This window comes from Trichophyton rubrum, assembly GCF_000151425.1.
Source record: "Trichophyton rubrum CBS 118892 genomic scaffold supercont2.6, whole genome shotgun sequence".
In the NCBI taxonomy this organism is placed as follows: Eukaryota; Fungi; Ascomycota; class Eurotiomycetes; order Onygenales; family Arthrodermataceae; genus Trichophyton; species Trichophyton rubrum.
In genome coordinates this window covers 898,131-923,970 of record NW_003456423.1, presented here as the reverse complement: position 1 = coordinate 923,970, position 25,840 = coordinate 898,131, and the positions used below count along the sequence as shown (strand labels likewise).

Here is a 25,840-nt window from a genome sequence, read left to right as displayed (position 1 = left end):
AGCAGTAACTTTTTCTTCGATCCGTTCATTCGTCATCCTTATTTCTCTCCGAGTAGATGGGAGAGAAAGTAAAAAGGAAAAAAAATAATAAGGGGGGAAAAGAAACGCTTTTCTATATCCGAGAAAGATAAGGGAAAACCGTAAATATATAGAGTAGGAGGTAGTGGTAGAGTAGAGAGGTAGATCGGCTGGAGATAGTTTCGAGGTTCTGGGGTTTGTCTGAATTTCGCCCGTGGACACAGACGGCTGGTACCTGTCTGTCTGGTTTGATATTCGCATAAAATGAAAAAGATCCGTATACCTCCCAATTTTGTGTGTGTGATTAAGATTAATACAGTATATGCTTTGATATGTATGTTGTTGTTGTGTTTGTTTGTTTTCTTTCCTGGGTATAATTGTCGTATTGGTAAGAGTGTGAGATCAACCAAGTGCCCGACCACCAGTTACGATGATCTGGCTGCTTGTTCGAGCCATCGGGGGCGGAGGTCTTATTGGAGCTGCGGGTGAGTGGTGGAATTCCGGGGTCTGCGGGTGCAGATTGATGTTCTTGGTGGCGGTGTTGGTCGTCCAGCCCAAATTGTCGTCGCCGAGCACGGTTAGCCAGTTGGTCCCGACTTCATGCTTGAGGGCTTCGAGGCGTTGGCGGTACAGGTCACCGCTAACGTCCCAGTCGATGTTATCGAGGCCAGGAAAAGGGGTGCGGCTTTTGGGCGTCTCAACTTCGGTCGTTGTAGTGGTTGTGGATATAGAGGTGGTTGTGCCCGCCTTTGGAGAGTCATCTGTTGCAGGAGTTGCAGGAGTGGGGGTCCTGGCAGCAGGGGCGGGGGTGACGGGACGCACAGTGGTTGGAGACACCGGCGGCTCTTCCCGCTGCTGTTGCTGCTGCTGCTGCTGCATAGTCTCTCGTGGTTTAGATTTTGACTTTGACTTTGGATTGTCAATGAACGGGTCAGGCACGGGTTGACTTCTGACCACGGAACCATCGGGGAACTTTGTCTCTGGCTGGACAGGCACGGTAGTCACAGGAGCAGCATGCACGGCAGTAGTGTCATTGGCGCTGAGACCAACAACACGCTTTCTATGATGCTTCTTGCGACGGGGAGAAGTCACATCAGCCCCTGCGCTTGCCGACGTCGAGGAAACTCGAGGCTTAACAACATGCGTCTCTGGCGAGAGAAGCTCCTGGTCCGCGAAAGTAGTAGTAGTAGTAGCACCAGCACCAGAAGTAGACACGGTAACTGGTAAAGCCTCAGCCTTGGAATCAGCCTTCAGTTCAAACTTTCGAATGACAGGGGCTGCTTCAGGCTCTGCAACTCGCTCAACCAGCTGCTTTCTCTCCGAATAAGACGGGCCCGTGTTATCAATGAAGATATCCTCGGGGTATCCAGGCGTCTGCCTAAACAAGTTGAAGATGGTAACCCGGTGTCCGGAGTGAGATTTGGTAAAGGGATTCCCGGATATCCAGATCTCGCGGATATAAGGGATGGCAGTCAGCCGGGCCAATTCGACGGGATCCGTGATGGCGTTGTCACGCAGATCGAGACGTTCGAGTGAGAGCAGGCGTTCAACGCCGGCTATCGAGCGAAGTCTGTTGCCACGGAGATTCAGAGAGGTTATGGCTGGCAAGGGGCTGCGGGAGAGAGAGTGCAGCGAATCTATCATGCAGTGGGATAGATTTAGAGACCTGAGAGCCACGAGCGAGGCGAGGCTGTCTGGCACCTCAGTGAAGAGGTTCCAGGAGAGGTCAAGGGAGTGCAAGGTATTTGCTACGGGAGCGAGACTGGCTACGCTGACACTGGTCAGGGAGTTATCAGTGAGGTTGAGGTGTCTGAGGAACCTCCATTTAAAGGGGCTCAGGTAGGTGTGGTTATTGTAGTTGTTATTGTTGCTGGCGGATGCAGCAGTGGAGGTAGAGGCCATCATGTTGGAGATGCCACGGTCTCCACGGTGGAAGAAAGTGGAAAAGGACTCGCTGGAGTCCGAGCTACCTGAGCCCGATCGTTTCATCTTGGAAGACTGTCCTCGATGGTGACCATGACCGTGATTGTGGAGGTGATGATGCCGGTGGCTGGATCCAGGCTTGCTTGCGCTGGTAGGCCTGCCACCACCACCTGGAGAGATACTGCCAGCACGACCGTGTTTCTTTCTGGGACCGACACCGGCACCACCTTCAGACGAGTCACCTCTGAGCATGGCTGTGCCGCCCTTGGGACTGGCGCTGGTTCCAAAATCAGGTTCGGCCACGGGAGATCCAGGGGCAGACAGAGACTTTCCCAGCTCCGGGGCGGTGGAAGAGTAGTGGTGGTGCTGGTTATGGTGGCTATGGCTATGACTATGACTATGGCTACTACTAGACGGCCAACCAAGGACAGGAGAAGGCTGAGATTTGGACGACCTCCGCCTCCGCTTGTCAATGTCATCGAGCACAATCCCCGTCAGCAAGTCACCGATATCCTCCAGCTGGGCGCGCTTGAGCGTAAGCGACCTGAGCTGCTCGGCCAGCCTGTCCCAACCAAAAAAGGAGCGAAAGTCTACGTCGATGATCTCCAGGGCCGAGAGGTTCTTGAAGGAATGCAAGGGGACCGCAGTATCAAAGGGAAATTCTTCGTATCCGCTGATGAGCCTGGCACGGTGGTCTGGCGCGAGTCTGAGGCAGGGGATCTTGGTGAAGGAGGAATAGAGGTATTTGAGGTCTGCTTCCAGGGCAGCCTTGGCCTTTTCCGACTTTGAGACCGAGTCCCGGGAGGTGAACGATCCGAGGCCAAAGGAGGACCAGAACGAGCTCATGGTAGACATGACGCTGCGGACGCTGGAGACGGAGTGAATCGAGTCCCTGTCTCCTCCGCCGCCGCCTGGCGCGCTGCCACGGGGCCGCTGCGGTTTGCTGAGAAAGGAGACGTATGCAGAGGAGGTCTCGTTGTTGATGTTCTCGAGGCGGATGTTGAGCGGTCCCACGGGCACAGAGAGCTCCTCGAAGCGGGAGAGCAGGTAGAAGAGGTGGTGGGGGGTCAGGGTCAGTCTGGCAGGCCGGACAGAGTCAGAGGTGAGGCCGAGTGTCCCCAGGGAGAGCGCAGCAGCGAGCGCAGAGGCGGTCGAGGAGCGTCCTGGGACTCCATGGCTCTGCTGGTGGGAGTGTTGATTGTGGTTGTGATTGTGGTTGTGGTGGTGGTTGTTGTGGGAGGAGGAGGCGTTGTGGCCGGTCGAGGAAGAGGAGGCTGCGGCAGAGTTTGACTGGGACGAGGAGAGGTCGACGCTCCTCGACTGGCGCCTCATCTGCATCGCATTTGCGAGGGCCTTCTCATGTGTACGGACGAACCTGGCGAGACTCTACAGGAATGTTAGCTTCTCTTCTTCTTCTTCTTCTTCTTCTTTTTATTTGTTTGTTCTGGGAGCTGTTTCATGTTTGTTTGTTTTGATATGGCGAACGGTACCTTGATGAAGAGCTGCCCGTCTTCCGTGTTGAGTTTCTCCATGGCGAGCCTCTGGACACTGCAGCTGATGGTATCTTCAAGCAGCAGCAGCAGGCAAGGCTTCTTAGCGGACGGTTCATATAGAAATCGCGGAGTAGCGAGGCATGTTTGTGGCGAGCTCCCGGTCCAGGTGAGATTCGAGTCGCAGCACAACAGCACGACAGAACAGGGTAGAATAGAGAAGTAGAGAAGTAGAAGAAGAGTAGAAAGTAGAGGGGTAGAAGAGTAAGAGAGAGATGGAGCAAAGAGGAGCAGACGGTTATATGTTATGTTACGGGGGGGGGAGGGCCCTCTCTGTGGCGAAGGGCAACAAGGTGGTTCTCAGCAGCTCGAGGGGACTCGCAGAAAAAAAAAGATGGCGGACCAGCTGGTGGTTTTCATGTGCAGGTTTTGTGGATGGTCACCAGGTCCCCCTGAGCGAGCAGAGGATGGCAGCCAGGCACCTAGTGATGATGATAGCAGACAGGAGACAGGAGACTCTCTGAAGATGGCTGATAGCTGATGCTGATGGCTGATGCTGCTCCAACGTGGACTGTTGACTCTGCCAACGGTCGACCAGCAGCCCCTGAGTGAGACAGCAGGCAGTTAAGGAGACGTGACTCTCGACTGGAGAGGAGTCGATGTAAGAAGAGGAGATGTAAGAGAAGAAGAAGAGTAAAAGAAGACGAAGAACCCCTATCCCTATCTCTATCCTACCCCTATCCTATGCTTATCCCTCTCGCTGTCTCTTCTTCTTCTTCTTCTTCTTCTTCTTCTTCTTCTTCTTCTTCTTCTTCTTCTTCTTCTTCTTCTTCTTCTTTTCGGCGTGGGCGCCCGCTGTGGCTTCTGATTGGTCGCTCAGTTAAAGAGCAGCGAAAAAGTGACAGGCAGGAAAGGCAAAAAAGGGGGGAGGCTTTTAGTTACATCTACATGATAGAGATAGATAGAGATAGATAGATAGATGGGTGGATAGTGATAGTGGTGGAGTAGGATGCTGGTAGAGATGCTAGAGGCAGTGGTGATGCTGTCTACTCAGTGCTATGGCTGTCTTCAATAATATCAACTGTATGGAGATCGGTTCACTGTTACGGAGTATTTCATCCTCTCTACGACTCTGATGGAGAAAAAGAAAACAGAAGAAGAAGAAGCAAAGAGAAGTTTAGTTTAGTGCTTTCTCATTGCTTTTTCTGCGTCTTTCTTTGCTTCTTCTGGTTGCTTGCTTTTTCCTCTCTCTTTCTCTCTCTCTCTCTGGCTTCTCTGGTTCTTCGTTCTCTGGCTGGTGGCTGGTGGCTACCTGGGAGATGCTGCTCCTCTTACTCCGTAGTTACTCACTACTGGCTTCGACATGGAGACGGAAGAGATGGACAGTCCGGAGGCTCTGTTGAGTTCGCAAGTGGACTGGACAGGGACTCCCTTACTCCCCTCCAACTCTGCTCGATCAGATCATCTCATGTATCATTTTATGTATCATCTCCTGACTGCCTTTTGACTGCCTCTCGACTGACTCTTGACTTCTGCGGTACGGGTACAGAGCATGACTTGCCTCCCCCTGATGACCACGGCCATAATATCTGTTATCCCTTCTCTGCCTTCTCTGCCTGCTTACTTTTCTTAGCTGACGACGGTTGCACTGCCGTCCGCCTGCCTGCAGATGGCCAATGACAGTTTGACCCGGCCATCTCGACGCTCGATACTTCAGAGAAGTAAGTCTTCCGGCAGACAAGGTTTGATATGCATCTCCATCGACATAGACGAGTAAGTAATTCCATGTACGACGATAAGATAACCAGAATGGAGAGAGAGTATCTTCCCATGGTACAACACGGCGATAAATTTAATAGTAATAATAATACCTACAACTAATCCACCTCTATGGACTTCTCCGGTTAAAGGGTCGAAAGCCGTCCTACCCACCCTGCAGAAGAGAAATTTTCATCGCTTTTCATCTCCACCGCAGGACAACCCCTCTATCGGACCATCGATGACGATGACGATGACGGGCAGCGCCAGGACGATAATCAATTGAGGCGGATAGACTAGACAGCCTTACTCCATAGCCCATTTATTCTTACTCCGAACATCCCACTACAGCCTCATTTTCAGGCTTTCGACTTGGTTATCTCCATCCATCGGCCTCGATCTCGACATCCGACATTCGACATTCGACATCCACATCCACATCTTCTTCACCGCTCAGTTCTACGCGCCACATGCAGCGAACATACTTGCATCCTTCCTGTATTAAAATATGCACGTACAGGCGCAGCAGTCAAGGAGGTATGCTAGGTAGAGTGCAGTCGACTTGCTTTTTCATCTCGTTTTCCCCGTCTTATCGGTGCATATCGACCTCGTTCCAACGTCTGGTCTAGATATCTCACCGCGATTGTCGATATATAACCGCTTACTTACCGGCAGAGTCTTTCTCTCTCTCATTGACTTTCTACCTGCCACCAGACAAGCAGCAGAGACTCCGTAGTGACGTCGACAACGGGGCATCCGAAGTCTTCCTGCTTCACTCTCTCTCTCCATCTCCACCGCGGACTCCTCTCCGTGCTAAAAACTCTTCTTCTTCTGCCGAGCGGAGGGGAGGCTGCAGCGCATGCACAGAAGTACACTAAACGACTCCCTCCGTAAGTCGCAAAAGTCAAGACGTGTTTGTGTGCATGGAGGAATATGATATCGAATCAGCTTGCTTTTTTTCCCCTTTTATCTCTCTCGAGAGAGCTCGGGTTCCCTTTTTCTGCGCTTCCTAGGCCGAACTAGCGAGTTTAGTTTAGCTGCTCGGGTTCGTCTTGTAAGAAGGGTGTAAACTATAGGCCGGGATCCATGCATGCAGATGCAGCAGGCTCATGCATGCAGGCATCTTCCCTCTTTTTGCTTCTTCTTCTTCTTCTTCGTCGTCGTCGTCTCTCATCTCTGCTTCGCTTTTGGTCGTCCTCAAGCCATCATCGGTGCGGTACACTCGGTTGGTTGGTCTCTTGCGTCGAGGGGTGGCCGATCTCCTGCGAACGGATATATATATATAAACCACCCCTAAACAGCTAGTTTAGATAGCCCCAGTTATGGACGGAATACTCACGGCAGGCGTATTTACTTCTTCGAACTGATTTTATCCGGCTGTGTCGGTACTATGTAGGGAGTATGCAGGAGTGTACTCCGTAGGGAAGACTGTTTTCACCCACGATCCAGACAGACACCATCATCACTATCATCATCACCACATCATCTTGAGTGATGGACGGGATGGATGGATGGACGGACACGGCTATTCTCCGCCCTTCAGAAGAAATTTTGTCCCATCCCTATCCCCTTCTCCACCAGGACGGAGCATTCTTCGCTCGCCATTTGCAGTTTAACTAGGTCCCTCCGTATATATACACTTACTTACGAGGGCCATAGCCATCACGAAGCACAAGACGCCCCCGTCCGAGTGCATTGGACTAATAACCCATCGCAAAAGAAAGAGCGAGGAAGAATGAATCGACATCGACATCAAGGATCGCCGTTCAACCTCTTACGTTGCGAAATTGCCCATCCCATCTCCGTGACCACGGCCAAGGACGCTCGTCGGCTTTGCTTTTTCACTAGGACTGGGCGCATCGACTGCTCCGCCTATGAGGGGGAGAACCGCCACTGGTCGAGTATGCATATACGCAACATTCACGCACACACACATAGAGCTGACTGCTGGCTATTAAAGGCGGCCACTGGCGATGGAGAGCGCTTGAGCCACACCGAGCTGAGATCGATGGCGACGAGCCATCGAAGCTGAGTATCAAAAAAATGAAATTGAACAGCCCATCTACATACTCTGTACTTCATTGAACCGTTCAACTCGACGGAGAACTCATGTCCAGATGATTCGATGTCTCGGACTTTCTTTTCTTTTCATGCGCTGTGATCTGTGATGTGATTTCTTTTCGGCTTCATGATCAACCATCTCTGTTGTGTGTCTCTCTGTGTCTCTGTCATGAATGGCGCGATATCGCAGCGCACTGATTTGGTCGAGCAGACGACTCCATCCTTTTGGCTAACCTGCTAGTCTCCGGGCTAGTCGGACCAGTTAGTCGAAACTAGTTCGTTAGAGGAGCCTTAGTTTAGCATCCTGATCTTGATCCTCATGCTCGGAGAGGCGCTGCTGGGTCTTCTGATCTCGTTAAAAGCCGTCACTGCCAGTTCCCACTCACACCTCACATGGCATTTTGGCGGCGGCGGGGAGGAGGGAGGGTTTACCAGCGATGCGCGCCCGGCTCAGCCAGTTATAAAAAGAATAATTTGCTGCTGATGCTGGGGCTCGTGGGTTGGGATCCCAGGCAAGGGCTCTTGATAAGGAGATAGTGTGTATAGTGACTGCTGGCTGCAGTGTCTCATTGGCTTCCCGCGTCATGGAGTTTCCCTTCAGCCTTACATGGTCACTTATTTTGACTCTATGCTTAACTGTCCAGTGATCATCAGGTTTTGGCTATAGTACGGGATCCTGACTTGCTGCTACGGGGTGAGATACTACTGCCTTGATCTGTCTTCTGCCATGCGTGGTAACTCGATTTCCTGGATTCGCGCAGCAGCGGCCGACTCCATCGACCAAAAAAAAAACCTCCCTATCCCCGGTATTCAGACACCGCTTGGTTTATTTCGCTGAAATAACACGGAGACCGGATATGTTGCAAGTGGTAGCCAATAATGGAGCCCGTCTCGTTTCGTATATCTTCTTTCATCATCATCATCAATCTCTGCTCTTACCCCTCCATCCCCACCATGAGGCTTGTCCTAAGTCTTGCTCTTCTTCAATCTCGCTGCTCCTGTTCAACCGCCTTGAAACACCTGCGAAATTGAACCCATCCTCAACGTCTGTTCCCTTTTTTTGACTCTGACTTTTACCCCTGAGGAACCCGCGTCACAGGTGAGGAAGTACCTCCAAGTACTCCTCGAGCCCCTTCGGAACCTTCGCTGGAACACTCCTTCAATGCGCATGTCATCCTGAGTTCTCCTTTGATTAAACCGTCCTTCGGCTCCCGTCTAAGTATATTCCCCTCCCTCCCCGCCCGCCCCAGGACAAGACACGGCAGGGCAGAACAGGAGGGCGTCGACCCTTCTTCCCCGCCGCCTATTATAGGTAGGAATCACCGTTCTGGCTCGGATAGACGGCCTGCCGCCATGCTTCTCCCGCGCTAGGGTTGCCATTCATGACGGCCGGATGGACTTGTATGTATCAGCGTAGCGTAGCGTAGCCATGTACTGTAAGTATGCATGTGTGTATGTGTGTGTGTGTGTGTGCGTAATTATGCACATGCGTTTGCTCTCGCCCAGTTACCTTGGTTACTGGAAGGAATAAAGAGAGAAAAAATATCCCACGAAAGAAAAGAACGGATGGCCTGACTTCTTTTTCTTCTATCCCGCGTCGAACAACCCCGTTTATCGGCTCAGGGAATGGCGAAACGTCATCGTTCATCGTCCCATCCTTGGAATTGGGGGAAGGGAGGGGGTCACCCCCGGCCACCTTCATGTAAGTATTCAGTAGTGTAAGTATATGCATCTCATCTCATCTCATCTCAATTCCTTGGAGGGGGGAAGGGCCGGGGGGTTGGGAGGGAAACTAGGGGTGGGCAAATCACAGCCAACAATCTCCACGGAAACGTCCCAGTCCACAGGGCTGCCCTGTCTCCCGGCGGAATGGAGTCGCTCTGTTTGGCCGCTCTGTCTTTTTGTCTTCTTGTCTGGCGTGGGTTACGATCATGGTTTGAAGACCTGCCTGTCTGTCGCCTTCGCCGTTAGCGACGGAGGGCGGAGGACTAAGTTGCCTGCTTTCTAGCTACCAAAGGGCGGACCAACGAACAGGCCACCGGTTTGCCCTCCTCTTACTTCCTCACCGACCTTTTGACATAGTATAAACGTCATTGTCAAGTTGTCTTCCTGGATAGATTGTTCTCTCGATGGCGACAATTCCATCACTGGCCGAAAATTCTCCGTTCAGATCCCTCCAACAACACACGGTGCTGGAGTAAAGACGGCTAAAGGCCAGATGCTTGTAAACAGCACTAGCTGTCTGCTTGTTTAGCCCGTCGATTTAGCTGCTTGTCTAGCAGAGTAGATATTGGTAGCTAGTGTGTTAAGGGACAGAGACAGTCGGGAGCCCGTCAAGAAACATGTCGCACGGACCGTCTGATTTTCCCTTTTCACTCTGCCAGGGGTTGTCTGTGCCCTGTAAGCAAGATACTTCGTTATGGTTATCGCTTTTCGAGGATGAGCCTTGTTGGTGATAGTTCGCGTCGTCTGTCGCAGCGACGTTCCGAAGGATGAAAGAGGTGGTGACACACAGGTTCGTTTCCGTACGCAACGGGACTGGCTGGGTTCACGCCTCTGCATACAATTACACCTCTCAACCTGCATAACGACCACGACCAATGCAGCAGCAGCAGCAGCAAGCAGTCGAAGGATGAAAATCATACATATAGATTGCCCTCCGCATTAACCGTTTGCTTTGTGGAGTACCCCTGCCGCCTCGACAGCATTAAGTAAATGATAATATGAGATTGCTCGCCCAAAAGTCTGCCTTGATCATCGCATATTCAATCGACAGTTCGTATATACCGCGGTTTTCCCCTCCTTGAAGGTTGAGGGTTCTGTCCCGAGCGAAAACTGAATTCCGCGTGACTGTTCATTCTTTCCATCGAAAGACGGTGGTGTGCGATGGGGGCGCGACAGACATACGTATGGACGGTATCACGGATGTCGCAAGTCGTCGTCAACTAATGCTATACGTAACTGGCAATATCGCCTGTTTCTGCTCCGTATACATGGCCATTATTGCCATGCTGTGTACGGTGTAGGTACAAGTACCTATACAAACGGTACAAGGGCCGTCTCTGGGCTGCATCGGGGAAGCGAAGCCATCTCGCCGGAGCCTTCGTCTCTTCGCGCCAAGATCGGTAACAAGAGAAGATGAGGAAGTCTTGTTTTGCCAGGAGGTTGCGTATACCAAAGCGAACAACCCCGCGATAACAGGGCTATCGCGGCAGACGACAGGCATCACCAGACTCTTTGATATCCCCACGCCATGGCCCGTAGCGCGTTAGTTGAGGCTGGTGTCCACGAAGTGTGATATCTTAGTCATCGTTCTCGGAGAACGTCCATGGTCGGCTTTCTTATAGGGCGGACGACATCGTCCGAGTTGAGAGCAAGACGGACAATTTTTTCCCCTTTGGCTGCTCCATTCTCAAGATATCGCGGGGGAACAGTTATTTCCCGAAGACACAGTGGCGTCCTCTGTATCTTGTATACGCGGTTCCACCCGTAGCCTGTTTTCTGGTGCATATAACCCCATATTCATGGCCGTTATGATATCATCCTCTACATCACCTGAAAAACCAACGTCAACAGAAGACGGCCTTCATTGGTTCTGAGTGCTTCATAATGCTCTGGAAGAGAAAATAACCAAACACACTAGATTACCCAGGAAGGAAAATGCAGGATTTTGTTTGATATTGAGGAGTACCTTTGACTTCCTCACCACATGTCAGAGTCAGGGTATCGAACCAAATAATGAAATCCGGGGATAACACAAGCAAAGTAACTAGTTACCTAGTTGCCCTGTAGTTATACCGAGCTTTGTAACATGTTCGATGTCTGTTTTGTCTCAGCTCGAAGAAACCGTGACACAGGCTGGAGTAACCAAGGCGCATGGCTCACCAACTAGTGAGTGCCCCAGGATCATCTGCCTCGTGGTCACACCGGATCTTGAGTTCAATAATATATCTCAAAATTATGGCTGCCTTCTTCTTCTCCATCCCACACACCATCTTCACAAAGGACTCATTTTTGAGGACTTTTAGTGTGGCTTGGGGCTGATACGAGTTCGCTTAACTCGGAGAAGATAGCCTCAGGCCCTCTCAGCTTGTTCGTCCCTTTTGCCGCTATGACTCGAAACTGCTACTTTGGAGGTTGCTTTATTTTATTATTCCAGCGGCTCGTTCGCCTCATCTTCAAGTTATCTGATCGCCTTCAGCCTGGTTTTAATCTGGCGATTCGCTTCTTCTTGGGGCTTGAGACTGCTCGGGGTTGCCTTCTGCTCGTCTTTGCTTCTTTTACTGCGAGGGACAAAAATATAAAATAAAATAAAAGCAAAAAACAAAAACAAAAAGGATAAAAATAGCGAAGATCTGATAAGATATTGATGACATAATATGTTTAATATTACATAACCATGTCTTATTCAGTCATGACGTCGTTGGCCGAGGCCGCCTTCATTGACATCACCGTCAACCTCGATCCGTCCAAGGTGTTGTCTCCATTATATCATTCTCATTGTTGGAGATGCCAACATCTTCTATTTATGAAAGCTAGCTGATGATAATGATTTACTGCATGTGGAGCGCTTTCCGCTGTAGTGATTGGCATAATGTCGACATCCACAAACCCACAGTCGGATGAGCACAAGCTCCAGCACGAGGCCACCACCACCGATGGAGATGCAAATGAGCCACAAAACCTCCCGGACTACGGGACAAAGTTCATTAGTTCAGAGCACCTCGAGCAGTTCAAAAAGGCTCTTGATGCCCCCGAAGCGCTGTCCCTCACTGCCGTGAACGACTGGCGACCGATCAATCAACGAGTACGAAAGCCTGCGAATGGGCGTAAACCGAGACGACGACGGAAGGACGAAACCCGGGAAGGATTCGTATATACATTGCTGAAATGGCCATTCCTTATATTTGTTTTGATGTGGATAGCTGTGCTGAGCTTCTGCTATCTCCTCACACGTTTCTATATACTCTTTTATGAGAACCTGTTTTCCTGGAAAGGGAAAAGGCGCAAACTACGAAAGACACTTCGATCTACAGACGAATACGAAAGATGGAAAGATGTTGCAAAAGAACTGGATACATTTTTAGGCAATGATGTCTGGAAGGAGGACGATGAGTATGCTTATTATAACCATGTCACTGTCAACGCTGTCGTTACACAGCTGCAAGACCTGAGGGCGAGGATCCAGGTTGCCACAGACGAAGGCCGCAAGCCAGAGAAGGAACACGCCGTCGAAGAGCTTCGTGCTCTGCTTGAGGCCTGCATCAAGAACAACTTTGCTGGCGTTGAGAACCCAAGACTCTACAGTGAAACGTACTTTGGGACAAAGCACCTCGTTCAACAATTCATCAACGAAGCTGAGGCATCCTTGAGAATCTTGCTTGAGAACGGCGGCTTACAAGACCATGATAAAGCGCTTTTCTTCAAACACCTAGACACAAACTTTGGACGAACGGCTTTGTGTCTCTCTGGGGGGGCCACGTTCGCCTACTACCACTTTGGCGTGGTTCGGGCCCTTCTGGACAACGGGGTGTTACCTGATATCATATCTGGAACATCGGGAGGTGCTCTTATTGCTGCTTTAGTTGCCACTAGAACTGACGATGAGCTAAAGCAGCTACTTATTCCTGCACTTGCACACAAAATCAAAGCCTGCCGTGATGGCTTTTCCGTCTGGGCGAGACGGTGGTGGCTCACGGGCGCGCGATTTGATACCATGGATTGGGCGGAACAGTGTAGCTGGTTCTGCCGTGGTTCGACGACGTTTCGAGAAGCATATGAGAGGACAGGTCGCATTTTGAATGTATCATGCGTACCGTCCGACCCTCATTCCCCAACCATCCTGGCAAATTATCTGACTTCCCCCAACTGTGTAATCTGGAGCGCCGTCATTGCATCTGCTGCGGTTCCAGGCATCCTGAACCCTGTCGTTCTTATGATGAAGAAACCAGACGGAACCCTGTCACCATATTCCTTCGGTCACAAGTGGAAGGATGGCAGCCTTAGAACGGATGTTCCCTTAAAAGCACTAGATATTCATTTCAATGCTACTTTCCCCATAGTTTCACAGGTAGGGCTAAAATGAAACACCGATAATTTTGATTGTGTTATTGCAAGAGGGTTTACTGACAAGGTTATACAGGTTAACCCTCATATCAGCCTCTTCTCGTTCAGCACTCGTGGTAGTGTCGGCCGCCCAGTTAGTCACCGCAAAGGTAGAGGCTGGCGTGGCGGCTTTCTTGGTTCTGCCATTGAACAGTTCATCAAGCTCGACCTTACCAAATGGCTAAAGGTCCTCAGGCGCCTTGAACTACTTCCTCGCCCACTTGGGCAAGACTGGAGCGAGGTCTGGCTCCAGCGTTTTGGTGGCACAATAACCATATGGCCTAGATCAGTTTTGTCTGATTTTTACTATATTCTATCAGACCCATCCCCGGAAAGATTAGCTCATATGCTACATGAGGGTCAATCAAGTACCTTCCCAGCAATCCAGTTCATCAAGAACAGAATGAAGCTGGAGAATGTTATCCGTGAAGGCTACTTAAAGTACACTTCTCCAGATAGGAATCCCAATGCTGTGGACTCTGGAATCCGTCGTAGGCGTGTGCCTACCCGGTCTCAGTCTGAAAGAATTATTGGAGCCGCGATTAACGGTGAACAAACCGTCGATCTGCTAAGTGATCAAAACGTAAACGGAACCTATACTTCTGATGAACAGTATACAACGGATGAACCTCCCGAGTTGGACCCAAAGCAGATACCCTCTTCCCCCAACCGCCGTGATAGTGGTGTTATAGAAGAGCTGAAGCGGCAATCTGCTGTGTTCTTCGATGATGACGACGACGACGATGCCGCAACCCTAAGCGAGTGATTGACGAATAACCCGCCGCCCGTTACACCAAGTCACCCACCGCCTTCTATGATCGACCGGCCTGAGCCAACCTGCCGCCGCTCAAGGCAAAACCCTGCAGCAGTTTGCGATCTGGCTTTACGTTTAAGTTTTCAACGACACGTCGTAATTGCTTATTCTCCAGCTTCATACATACGCCTTGCATGTAAAGTTTTTGGATTTCGGTTTCTTCTGGGTTAGATGGCAAATGGGGCTGGCGCATGCTTACCGGTTATCACATATAATTTGCTGTTCGACTCAAGAGATACCATATTCGTTTTACTGCGGTAGCGTTATTGGATACATATCATGTAACCTTCTTACATGGTACACAAAGGAAAATAAACCTAAAATTGAAGAATGACTGACCGATATTGATATGCATGATAGATTACGACTATGATTGTGGGTAATCCCAGTTACTACAATGTACATATGTTCTACCTTGAAAAGTATATCTACAACAGAATGCGCCAAAGCTCTACTAATCCGAAAGTCCCATAACATATTGTAGAGCTCTCAGCTATTTTAAATTAGAGCTGCAAATTGAAACTCTAAGATGGGCTAAGACGGCAGTCATATCGACATCAGATCAAAAGCCATTTCTCTGTAACTCTCTTGCATAGGTCTTTTTCGCCTGACTGCAAATAGAGGCATTGTAATGCATACGCTGCTTGTCGAGAGAAATCTTCTAGGCAGGCCTCACCACGCTGTTCACCCACTGTTGCCCCTTCAACTGTATTTGGGTTTTGGGCTTTTTGACGTTCGGTTTCGATCTCCTCGCCTATTTTAAGGCACTTTTGGTAGCCCTCGACAGCCAAATGACCAATTCCCAACAGTTGCCAAACACGAGCAAAGTTAAATTCGACTTCTTGTCTTTCCTGTAAGATTGAGCTTTGGGATCGGATCCGACGGTATTCTTGCATAAAAGACAGGCCTTCCATGACAAGGTAATGTCTATTATCTGACTGACGCTTGAGGGAATGGCTGATATAGCTGAGTCCAATGGACAGGAGAATAGCTGGATTCTCAGGATCAAGGGCGTATGCGCGGAAGAAGTAATTCAAAGCATTTGTAAAACTGTTGCCAGCATAGAGGATATGCCCATATAGCACCAACAGAGCAACATCCATTTCCTCTGCGGGTATATATTCGCCCTCTGCATTTTTTGTCGTAAGGCTCGCGCGTTCTTGATATATAGACTCGGGCGAGCGTTTGAATGGCGATAATGGGTCGGGCGGAAGTGAATAATCGACTGCTTTGACTTGTCGAAGCATAAACTTCATGCTTGGTGCTGAATGAAAAAGAGATCTCTGGGGGTTACCACAAACCCTACTTAGGGTCACAAAGAGTCTGTAAGCATCAGTGACAAATTGGTATTCTTTCATAAACCATCGTGAAATATCAGACAATTTGTCTTCATCCTTGAGTCGAAGAGCACATGCTACAGGAAAGTAAATCATTAGCACTATCTCTTTTCACTGCATGTGGATAGATAACTCACTAAACCAGCAAATATATATTCGGAGTGTGGATGGTTTAGAGTGGTACCATATACTTGCATCGGCTGCTGCACCGAGAGTATCATATGCTTCATCTCCTTGCCCTTGACCGGATAGAACAAGGGCATATTCAAGGAATATATCCAGCCAAGAATCAAAGTCTATACCGTGATAGTCATTAGGTATGGAGCTAGTGTCGATTTCAGGAGTTCCTAAGGAGTTGTCAGACGTTTATTTGGCAAAAAAAGCCATTTCAGGAGAAGGATTTCTTACCCATGGAAGCTTGAATACGATTAGATATCTCTTGGAGTTCATCAAGCAGGTTTGTTGACTTTAATCTTCCTGCCTTACGTTGTGCTTCCCTGGAATACCCTAGGAAGGTCATCTTTTTTTGCAAGGGAAAGAAAACTCGGTTGGATCGAAAATCCCATAGCAAGGCATATGCAATATCAAGCCAGTCCCCAGTAGCATCCTGTTGACCTTGTCGCATATATGGCTGTAATTCCAACATCTTTGCATATAGATACCTTACATTTTCGCCATCTGGTTTTAAAGGGGCTATTTCACGCCCTCTTTGTTCTCCCGGTAGGCTAGTAACGGAGCGCGGGATAAATCCAATGGTAGTACTTCCTTCTGCAGCAGTGTTATCTCCAACGGCTGAGGATACGGCGCTTTCGGTAGGGGCTAGTTGGTCTTCACTTCCTGGAGCTTCTTGTTCTATATCCCGAAAGTGATTTGCCAGTTTCCCAATGTTCGGGCCAAATCTAGGTTTCCGGCGCGATAGTACCTCTTCTCGACCGATGTCTGCTGCCTCCGTGATAAACTTGAGAGCTTGGTCAGTCATGCCCATTTTCTCATAGAAATGGGCTAGTTTAGTTCTTGCTTCTATGTTAGTTTTGTCATATTCTGCCACTGTTAAATAACATCTTTCAGTTTCTTCCGTATCTCCGCAGGAGTCATAGCACTCTGCCATTGCCAAAAACAGGCTAGTATTCGCAAAGTCCTGAACATGTTGAAGGGGTATATAAAATCTGAGGGCATCTTCATAGAGCTGAATATCCTTCATCGAATCGGCCGCTTCCCTGAACAAATCCCCATAATCAAAAAGCTTAGCGCCAGGAGAGTTGTCTTCTGGTTCAAGCCAGTGGAAATGAAACTATATTACTGTTAGCCACTGTCCTGATCTCAAATATCGATTGAGTAGTGGGTGAAAATACCAGTGCCTCATCCTTATAGCCAGATTTCAAACGATATATGCCTAGTTTTATCCGTAACTCAAGCGGTAATCCGATACCATATGACTCAAGAGGGTATTGGCCAGGAACAAACCAGGGTGTTGCGGTCCTGCGTGGATAGTCATCTGCATCCCATTCGCGGTCATCATCGACCATGTCCCAACCAGAATCACCTTTGCGGCCTAGAAGCCACCGGGCCAGAGAATTGAGAGATGATATGCCAGCTAGGTAATCGTGCTCATAGGAAAAAAGCTCGACATAAATGTTCACGTCTGACCAGGTGAAATCTTCCACCTCATCGGGATTGAGGTTTATATAGTATGATATACATCTCTCATAATGAGCTCTGGCCTTTCCTATTTCCCCTAGTTCAATATATAGCGCTGCCAAGGGGCGCAAGGCGTTCGTGTTATGGGGAAGGCTTTCAAGAATTTTTTCATATTCTTGAATTGCTTTGCCTTTGTATCCAAGCTCTTCATTTATTGCCGCCCGTTCAAACCGTACATCGTATCGCTTTGGGTCAATATCAATCACACGGCTATAGCAATAAACAACGTCATCTAATGCAGCCGCCCGATCGCTATCAGCTCTTTCTAGAATCAGGTTAGCAACCTCAAGCCAGACTTCTGGCTTTCTTCGAGTATGAGCTCCGGTAAAAAGTGCATATAATGCCTTTCTCTTCTGGCCCTGGGCTAAGAAAATCTCGGAAAGTAAAACATGAGCTTGGAAAATCTCTGGGTTCAGATGGATAGCCTGTTTCACCAAATCAAGAGCTCGATCATAATCTGCGTCAATGAAAGCAGATGTAGCTTCGGATTGTAGGTTTTTGAATTCCGCTGTCGGCTCTACAGGTTTCAGCGGTCCACGTCTGGGTACTCTACGAACACTGTCGTCGTCATATCCATGAGAAAAGCCGGGTCTCCGACTTTTCCGTGCAATCCTTGACAGGACGGCATCGTCATCATAGTTTTGGTTAACATAATCGTCGTCGCCTTCATAATCTTCTTCCTCGTAAATTTCACCTTCTCTATGTTTACGAGTGAGCATCGATTCATTAAAAAGGGTACTGGAAACTTACAAAGAATCATCCTCAGAGGACAATAATGAGATGCTCTCTTCAGACAAAGCTTGATCACTTTCTTCTGCTGTCACGGGTTGTGACGGCCTAGGATCGTTGGTATCATTGTTAGATGGTTTACTACTAGACCATCTCAACAAGTCTGGATCCGCCTCCATATTAGACTCGGAAATAGGAAACTGGTATGAAAATCATTGGCACAGGTAGTTATGATAGTGGTTATCCATACGCTGTGGTTAAGAAGATAAAATGATATGCTTGATCGCATGAAGTAGTTGAAGTCACGATCAGAAGCAAAACCAAAAAAAAGCAAACTCTGAACTTTGGAAGGAGCTTCGAGCTTAGTCATCAAGTTAAACTTCCCAGATCAGCCTCGGCACAGAAGAAAGAGCTTTGCAGACTGGAAGTGACGAGATCGGCCTTCTCCACGATAGGGACACGGCCGATGGCAAAGTCTAGCGCCTGCTGGGCTTGGTCCCCGTATAAATAAGCAGACCAAGTATTCTGCTTTATCAAAGTAGCCTGTGGCCTGGTTTTCTGGTCTAAATTTTGACTGTCATCTACCAAATCCCCAGGAGCAACAACCAGATATACCCGAGATCTCTCAACCACGAGCTACCGTGGGAATATAAACATGCAAGATATCACTTTTAAAGGCTGGGTTAGCACTTCAGCAACCTCTCCTTTGATATACACTACATACGAACCCAAAGATTTTGCCAGCACTGACGTTGATATTGCTATATCTCACTGTGGAATCTGCGGCTCGGATATTCATACCCTACGGTCTGGATGGGGGCCAACGAATTATCCATGCGTGGCTGGGCACGAGATCATTGGCCATATTATTCGAGTTGGTCCAGAGGTTGCTAAACTTAATTCTCCTTCTCGAGATTTGAGGGTCGGAGATCGGGTTGGTGTCGGGGCACAGTCAGGTTCATGTCTTCGTGTTGACTGTGAAGAGTGTTCATCGGGCCTGGATAACTACTGCTCGCTCATGACTGGGACATACAACGGAAAATACCTTGATGGAAGTAAATCGTATGGTGGATATGCGGACTACTGGAGAGGCCCGGCGTGGTTTGTGTTTAAAATCCCAGATAGTCTTCCCAGCGCAGTTGCTGCACCCCTGTTATGTGGTGGTGCTACGGTCTTTTCGCCATTACTCCGAGGCGGCGCGGGGCCGGGAAAGCATGTTGGTATCATTGGTATTGGTGGCCTAGGGCATATGGGATTACTTTTTGCCAAAGCCATGAAATGCGACAAAGTAGTTGCTATATCCCGGACGAGCTCAAAGAAATCAGATGCTCTTGTCGGACTAGGAGCTGACGTTTTCATTGCTACTGACGAAGAAAAGAACTGGGCCAGGACACACTCGCGGACGCTTGATTTGATTATTTGCACAGTCTCATCCGGTAATATGCCCATCGAAAAATATCTTCGTCTACTTAAACGTGGGGGTGAATTCATCCAGGTTGGCGCACCCGAGGATCCGTTTCCAGGCTTTAGGGTTGGAGTAATGATGGGCAAAGGATTAAAGATCGGCGCGTCTGCCATTGGTTCCACTGAGGAGATCAGGGCTATGCTTAAGCTCGCAAGTGAGCAAAATATTCATCCCTGGGTGCAAGAGCGGCCGATGGGGAATGCGAACCAAGTGTTGGTGGATATGCATGAAGGCAAGGCTAGGTATCGATACGTCTTGGTCAATGGAACTAGAAGCAAGACAAGGCTTTGACTCTGTTTTTCAATTCCGGATTTGATAATTTGAGCTATACTCCTTTCTCATGTATGGGGATTTCATTTTTTCAAAGACGTTAACCAAATTTGTCGCACTAGAATTTGTCGCACTAGATTCAGTAAATTAGACCCGTTTAAAGAGCGAGGAAATTATTGGCGAGCAGACTCTGGTTCTAGCATATTGAAGGGTTTAGTACTATATATCAGATGATATATCCAATATAGGTACTCTTCCGATCAATGTAACAAACTCGTTGATTCCTGGCTGTGGGAAATTTGGATGAAATTTAATGACTATTGGGCACTACCTTCCGGTGCATATAAACTTCAAAGGCTATTGATTGCGGTACTAAAGCTCGAAAAATACAAAGCTAAAGGAATCGAAGCACTGGAAAAATGAAGGTAGAGTTAAGATTTGAACTTTGAAAAGTTAATAATCGAGCGTGTCAACAAGGGGTATATATGAATCCAAATTAATTCAGAAGAAATCATCCACCTCCACCGCCACCTCCACCGCCTCGCGCGTGCTTTCTGCGTTGTAGCCTTTCAAGTAAGGTCATCCCTGTAAGAAGAAACATACAATCAAAGTTGGAACCGTAATTCTTGTTCAGCTGAAACTTTCCCATCTTCTTGATGCTTTTTATGCCGTTGGTAGAATAGATTCCCACCAGCTCACCAGTCTTTTCGTCAAGTAGTTTGAAATTTGATTCGCTGAATTTATTAAGGACGGATCCCTCGACTCCAATGCTGCGTGTTCTTTTCCAGAGAAATCCATTTCTGACTCCGTTGACCGTCATTTCAAAGCGGTATTTGGAGTGGTCGAAGCTCTCTTTTCTCAGATCTTCCCACACCATGTTAAGATTGTCTGCTGGATCCCCTAGTCCAACCTTTGAATGCGATGAGAATTTGAGAAAGTTGACAATTCCCACGACTGGGCCACCCCTTTCTCCGACATGAAAGGTTAGCTCTGGCTTCCCAGGGGTAAACGTGGACGTTCTGACGTAGTAAAGAGTGGTTTTGTCGTTGGACTCGGAAATTCTATAGTTTGTGAACGAGGTGGTGTTGTATACATTGAAAATACGATGGTTCTCATTAGTCCCCAACTCCCCTGGGGTTGAGAGCTGGGTATCAATGGAGGCTGCCTCGGAGGCGTCATGATCATGAGCCTTAGCTGACTCTGCTTTCACATTTTTGGCAGATGCCATTTCTTCCCAAGTGACGGGTATATCATGCAAATAGATGCTGGGGTAGAAAAACGGTGATATTCAAAACTGGCCAGAGTAGAGGAGCATTAGGGCCCTTTTTTATGTCAAAGCTGTCTCGAGACGAGGCTGAACGATTGACATCAGAATATTATCAACATAGTGGGCAGATAATACCGCTTAACCGCTCACTCATGTCATATTTGACGGCGAGCAAACGTACAATTGGCCGCTCGATATGGAGTCTCAAGGCTGTGATGCTTGATCGTCAAACGGCTCTGGGCTCGGCGATTGTCTTAGTTACTGAAAACGGCAATTTCCTCGTATTCGACGATGACTAACGAGTTTCACGTGATTAAATACGGATAAACATATTTCCGTATTGAGCTTGGGGCCATCCAATCCAATGGATCTCAGTTAGGTAAACACCAATTTTCTCTCGAGTGACAGGACAAAAGACGTTGCAACCTCTGCAAACAAACCGCCCATCATCCAGCTTTCTCTGCCATTGCGTATCGAGTTGCGGAGGAGACATTGGCTTTTGGAGCTGGCCCTTAAGCTGATACTGCGGAATGATTTGCTGTGCTACCGTTCCTGACGCGTCTACCTGATCCCGTTCACTCTCTGCTTGCGCCGCGCTCATAATAATACCGCTGTTCAATTCAAGATGTCGTTCACAACTCCTTACAGCCCAGGAGCTTTATCAACACCGGACAAGTCTCGAAGCATCAGCTCGAACATGTCCACGACACCAGCTGGGGTACCTCCATCCTCTACAGCGTCTTTTACCCCTGCAGGGCCTCCGCCGTCGTCTGGGCTCGGAAGCTCGCAGTCAGGAACACGACGTGCTTTGGATTTCTCCGATAGCCGATTTAATCAGTCGACCACATCGTACACGGACAATGACCTTTTATCTTTTTCTACTACATCCTCCAATTTCCCGAGAGATCTCGACTCCCCTAATTCCAGCTATCTGTCACACCGGCCAACCAGATCGCCGCTTCATAGCAGCCACAGATCTATACTCAACAAGAGTAAAGGCATCAGAAGCCCATTCGACTCAAGTCGACGCACACCATTTTCACAAGATAATGAACCGGTCACTACGGATGCACGCGACCCAGAAGATAACGGAATTGGCTGGTCACCAAGCAAAGACGGTGGCCCGTTTACTAGCTCTCTTTTCCAACCAGCGACAAAAGCTCAGCCGTCACGGCTGCTACGGAAACCAGTTATTTACTCAAACCCGGCAGGTGCAAAGCGTGCGAAACTCGACGAAACTTGGATACAGTCTACGTCTCCGGAAAATGAACAACCTCAGAAGCAAAAGAAGGTCTCGAACTTTCCCTCAATCATCAAAGATCTGACTGCCAGGGCAAGCCTGGCTTCGGTAGATGAGCCGAGTGAGCTATTATTGAGTATGGAGGATGCTATATGTCGGATGTACGACCAAGTCCGTGATCGTAATTCCGACGATGATATAGTCGACTCAAGCCTTTCTGCCGTATCCGATGAACTATCATGCTTGTGGCAAAGATATTCGCCAGCACCAATGGAGGAAAAGGATGGTGTTCCTCTTAGTGGTGGGATTGGACCTGGAGACTCATCGCCCAGTATCATGAAAGCTATATTCTTGAGCTCATTACTGCTCCAGCTTCACCACCCTCCGCTACTCGAACCGAGTAACCAAGTCTCGAAATCTTCTCGCAGTATGTTCCGTGACTTGGTGATAAGAGATGAACCTCTGCCAAAAGTTCCGATACCCAAAGTGCTATTTCAATGGTTATGGAGGTATCACGACTTGGAGACAATTCATTTAGACATGCTTCAGGATATACAGCCAAACCCAACCGCCTCCCCGATTTTTTGGAAATTTATCCTCAAATCCGTGCTACGTGCCGAGTTTGGTAACGTTATAACGCTTTTGAGTGAGGCAGATTTTAGCTACGCCAGAACTGCCATGGAGGATGGGTATGAACAACCAGGGTACCATGGCTCTCAGCTACAAATTATCCAGCAATGCGTGAATAAAGCTCTTCAACTCCTTAAAACCTGCCCAGCAGTTCAGCGTGATGACTGGGATGTTAAGGGGGTTGAATGGGCCATGTTTAGGAAACATGTGAACGCTGCAATATTAGATTTAGAGGATATGGCCGAAAATGGGCAATCTCAGATTTCTGATGACAGTGATGGGCCCTTTGTTGCTTCTCATTTCGGTATCTCGTTCCAACGCCCCGATTCTATGTCATTTAGCCATAGTGCGCGCATGGCAGAAAGCCGGATACCGTGGTCGATATATCTGAACATCAAGGCTATGTATAGCATCTTGTGTGGAGAAACAGAAAACATTCTAAAGCAGTCTGAGGATTGGGTGGAGGCTACAATTGCGTTGACTGCTTGGTGGGATGGTGACGACGATAGCGACATTTCTGTTGGCGGGAAGAAGAAAGGCCCAGTAAAACGTCGTTCTCAGGCCCCTCGAGCTGTTGACTCCAATACCGAAGAGTCATACTTACGACGCCTTGATTACGCTTACAGCTCAGTAACAGATACCCTGGGCTCCGCTGGTTTCCAGATCAATTCAATGAATCCCTGCGAAGTTGGCTTGGTTTCCGTATGCGAAGGATATGTCGAAAGCGTACTCAGACTTTTGCAAACCTGGTCTCTTGCTGTGAGTGCTGCGACAGCTGAGATCGCCAGCTTTGGAGGCTGGCTCGCTGCATCAACGGGATCCGAGCCGATGCGCGAATTCAATGAGAGTGACCTTATGGTCCTGAGCTACGGACAACCAGAAAAACCACTCCAGAAGGATGATATCTTAATTAACTATGCTGACGGTGTCTTCTCACGGGATCGGCTCGGGGATCGGGGTGCTAGAGAGGGGTGGGAACTTTCCTTGGAGGTACTGAGTCGTCTTGATGACCAAAAGCTTATGAGAACCAAGGTCAGAGAGCTGATGGACAGAGTATCTCTGGACACAGCAGATAAAATGGACAAGGCTGTGGTTCTATGTGCAGAAGTAGGCTTTAGCGATGAGGGCAGACGAGTCTCGGAGGTATGTTCGGCCCCTTTTCTTCAATTTCAACTTCATATATTAATCACTCTCCGATTGGATATGGTGCTAATACCATTAATTTTATTTTAGCGATATGGTGATCAAGTTGCTGAAGTATCTGAGAATTATGGCACTGCTCTGATTTGCTATGCTCGTGCTCATTGTTCTCGCAAGATTAAGAACGTGATTGACCTGCTCACATCCTTCTGCCTGATCCAGTCCAGAGCCTACCCTGCAAAGGACCAGTTGGATGAACAGCTTCGCTCCCTTCTATATGATCCATCCACCGCCTTGTCTGCCATCGCCTCGGTGGATTCGGAGGGAGCTGCTATGCTACAGTTTTATTTCAGTAGTTATGCTACGTTACGATCCTATTATGAGATCCGTGATGAGGCTGCCGGTTTAAATTCAGGCCAGGTGCCTAAGCATCGTCCACTGGCGCGGAAACGTGAGGCTGCCAGGGCATTGGTGGCTGTTATCCGAAGTGCGGCTGATAGCATCTATGGTGGATTGTATGATCCCGACAGGCAATCTGCCGCCCAAGTTGATGGGTTGCTCGTCTTACTTGGCGAAGCACTAGCACTTCTTGATCGTAAGTATTACCAATCTCTTCTGATCCTTCATGGCTTTTGATTAAAATTACTAACAATATCATGTAGCCAACCCCAATCATTTTCTAAACACCGAGCAGCAGCTTACTATTCTCGCGGCGATTGAAGATCTCCAGACGGTTACTGGGCGTGTGTACGAGCAGTGTGAAGCATGCCTCCAATCTGCTTTATATCACTATCTACATTTCGATGATGGAAACAATATAGGGACTGGCCACTCGCTCAGTGACGTCGGCCGTTCGATGTCAACTTCTTTCTATGCCACATCGCCCCAAAAGCTATTGAAGAAATCCATCTCGTCTACTACCCTGACAAGCGGGTTCAGTCTCATTGGTAGCGAGATGCTAGAAGGTTCTCAATCCATCAGTGGATCAAAGGAGATGGGTGGCTCGGGCGTCCTTGTCCCTAGGTCAGGCAGTAAAGGCCAGGGTAAAGGCAAACAAAACGAAGGCCAGAAGATTCAACGTGGGTGGGATTGGAGAGACAAGGCTCCAGATGGTATCAAAGGAGGAGATATACTGAAAAAGCTGAGGCTGCTGCTTGCTCACGGAATGGCCTTTGGCGCATTAGATGGAGCTAACAGCTTAATGGGCTGAGAATATAGACGATAGATGAAACGAAATACCAGGAGAAGGTGTTGAAGGTGTGGTGATACATTGTACCATCATTTTATGACTCAGTTATCCCTCGACGACGTTTGCCATCCAGAAACGGCCTTGTACCCTATTAATGAGTGGCCGGGGAAGCCCCGCCCCAGGAGTTCGCTCAACATTCTCCAGTAGTAGATGCAGCAGTAATAGTTCCGCGTAAGATGCAGAAAAAGACGGGGTGGATTCTTGGCCTGGTCGACTGATCTTTAACAAATTTGCCACCGCAGAAATAAAGTCTGGAGGAGATGCATGAAACACTGTTTGAGGAGGAAACAGCAAGGCAGACTTTGAGCAGACGGTGCATGCCCGCTCGGACAGACCTGAGGTAGGCCTTAGGACATGGACGATAACTCCCCGTTTGCAGGCCTTTCTCAAGCGCAAGGACGGAGCATGGACACTGCATCTGTATCTTACTTTTTGCTCTCTCTATGATGATTTGCTGGCGTGGCTGTGTCGCTAGTTTCACCGTGGCTGAGAGATGCAGGGAGCCTCCAAGGATACAAACACGCTACCACCGAATTGGGCTAAGTGAAGCGCAAGGGCAGCTAAAAGGTTCCATAGGGCTGAACTGTGTTATTATCCTCTCGTATCATCCGTCTTTCCCCCTCCTTCGCTGGTGGCCGAAATTCGT

General features: G+C 48.7%; 8 protein-coding genes across 10 annotated transcripts; 3 read left to right on the top strand and 5 right to left on the bottom strand.

Annotated features, from left to right (window-relative positions):
- Window positions 1-105: 105 nt before the first annotated feature.
- On the bottom strand, window positions 106-3,473 carry TERG_05751 (uncharacterized protein; the record flags this gene model as incomplete). The annotated part of the gene is made up of 2 exons (XM_003233835.2): window positions 106-3,327; window positions 3,432-3,473. The coding sequence occupies 2 exons, from the start codon at window positions 3,471-3,473 to the stop codon at window positions 421-423; spliced, it is 2,949 nt and encodes a 982-aa protein (XP_003233883.1). The 3' UTR covers window positions 106-420.
- Window positions 3,474-9,218: 5,745 nt separating this feature from the next.
- Window positions 9,219-10,052, bottom strand: TERG_12332 (uncharacterized protein). The gene has a single exon (XM_047751301.1). It carries the CDS (start codon window positions 9,891-9,893, stop codon window positions 9,501-9,503), a length of 393 nt encoding a protein of 130 aa, XP_047606681.1. The 5' UTR covers window positions 9,894-10,052; the 3' UTR covers window positions 9,219-9,500.
- A 1,792-nt stretch (window positions 10,053-11,844) lies between these two features.
- On the top strand, window positions 11,845-14,121 carry TERG_05749 (uncharacterized protein; the record flags this gene model as incomplete). The annotated part of the gene is made up of 2 exons (XM_003233833.1): window positions 11,845-13,320; window positions 13,393-14,121. The coding sequence occupies 2 exons, from the start codon at window positions 11,845-11,847 to the stop codon at window positions 14,119-14,121; spliced, it is 2,205 nt and encodes a 734-aa protein (XP_003233881.1).
- Window positions 14,122-14,726: 605 nt separating this feature from the next.
- On the bottom strand, window positions 14,727-15,602 carry TERG_12331 (uncharacterized protein; the record flags this gene model as incomplete). Its single annotated transcript, XM_003233832.2, has 1 exon — window positions 14,727-15,602. The coding sequence occupies one exon, from the start codon at window positions 15,600-15,602 to the stop codon at window positions 14,727-14,729; it is 876 nt and encodes a 291-aa protein (XP_003233880.2).
- A 1,175-nt stretch (window positions 15,603-16,777) lies between these two features.
- On the bottom strand, window positions 16,778-17,923 carry TERG_12330 (uncharacterized protein; the record flags this gene model as incomplete). Its single annotated transcript, XM_047751300.1, has 1 exon — window positions 16,778-17,923. One exon carries the CDS (start codon window positions 17,921-17,923, stop codon window positions 16,778-16,780), a length of 1,146 nt encoding a protein of 381 aa, XP_047606680.1.
- A 665-nt stretch (window positions 17,924-18,588) lies between these two features.
- On the top strand, window positions 18,589-19,689 carry TERG_05747 (uncharacterized protein; the record flags this gene model as incomplete). Its single annotated transcript, XM_003233831.1, has 1 exon — window positions 18,589-19,689. One exon carries the CDS (start codon window positions 18,589-18,591, stop codon window positions 19,687-19,689), a length of 1,101 nt encoding a protein of 366 aa, XP_003233879.1.
- A 490-nt stretch (window positions 19,690-20,179) lies between these two features.
- Window positions 20,180-20,896, bottom strand: TERG_05746 (uncharacterized protein; the record flags this gene model as incomplete). Its single annotated transcript, XM_003233830.1, has 1 exon — window positions 20,180-20,896. The coding sequence occupies one exon, from the start codon at window positions 20,894-20,896 to the stop codon at window positions 20,180-20,182; it is 717 nt and encodes a 238-aa protein (XP_003233878.1).
- Window positions 20,897-21,560: 664 nt separating this feature from the next.
- TERG_05745 (uncharacterized protein) lies at window positions 21,561-25,155 on the top strand (the record flags this gene model as incomplete). Of its 3 annotated transcripts, XM_003233829.1 has the most annotated exons (3): window positions 21,561-23,948; window positions 24,039-24,540; window positions 24,608-25,155. In XM_003233829.1, 3 exons carry the CDS (start codon window positions 21,561-21,563, stop codon window positions 25,153-25,155), a joined length of 3,438 nt encoding a protein of 1,145 aa, XP_003233877.1. The 3 variants fall into 3 exon arrangements, with proteins under 3 accessions (XP_003233877.1, XP_047606678.1, XP_047606679.1); XM_047750024.1 differs by lacking the exon at window positions 24,608-25,155 and having other exon boundaries at window positions 24,039-24,581; XM_047750025.1 differs by lacking the exons at window positions 24,039-24,540; window positions 24,608-25,155 and having other exon boundaries at window positions 21,561-24,038.
- Window positions 25,156-25,840: the final 685 nt, after the last annotated feature.

What these genes read in the sequence shown, in the direction of transcription:
- TERG_12332 (XM_047751301.1), bottom strand. Translation starts at nt 9,893, where the DNA reads ATGATTTTCATCCTTCGACTGCTTGCTGCTGCTGCTGCTGCATTGGTC.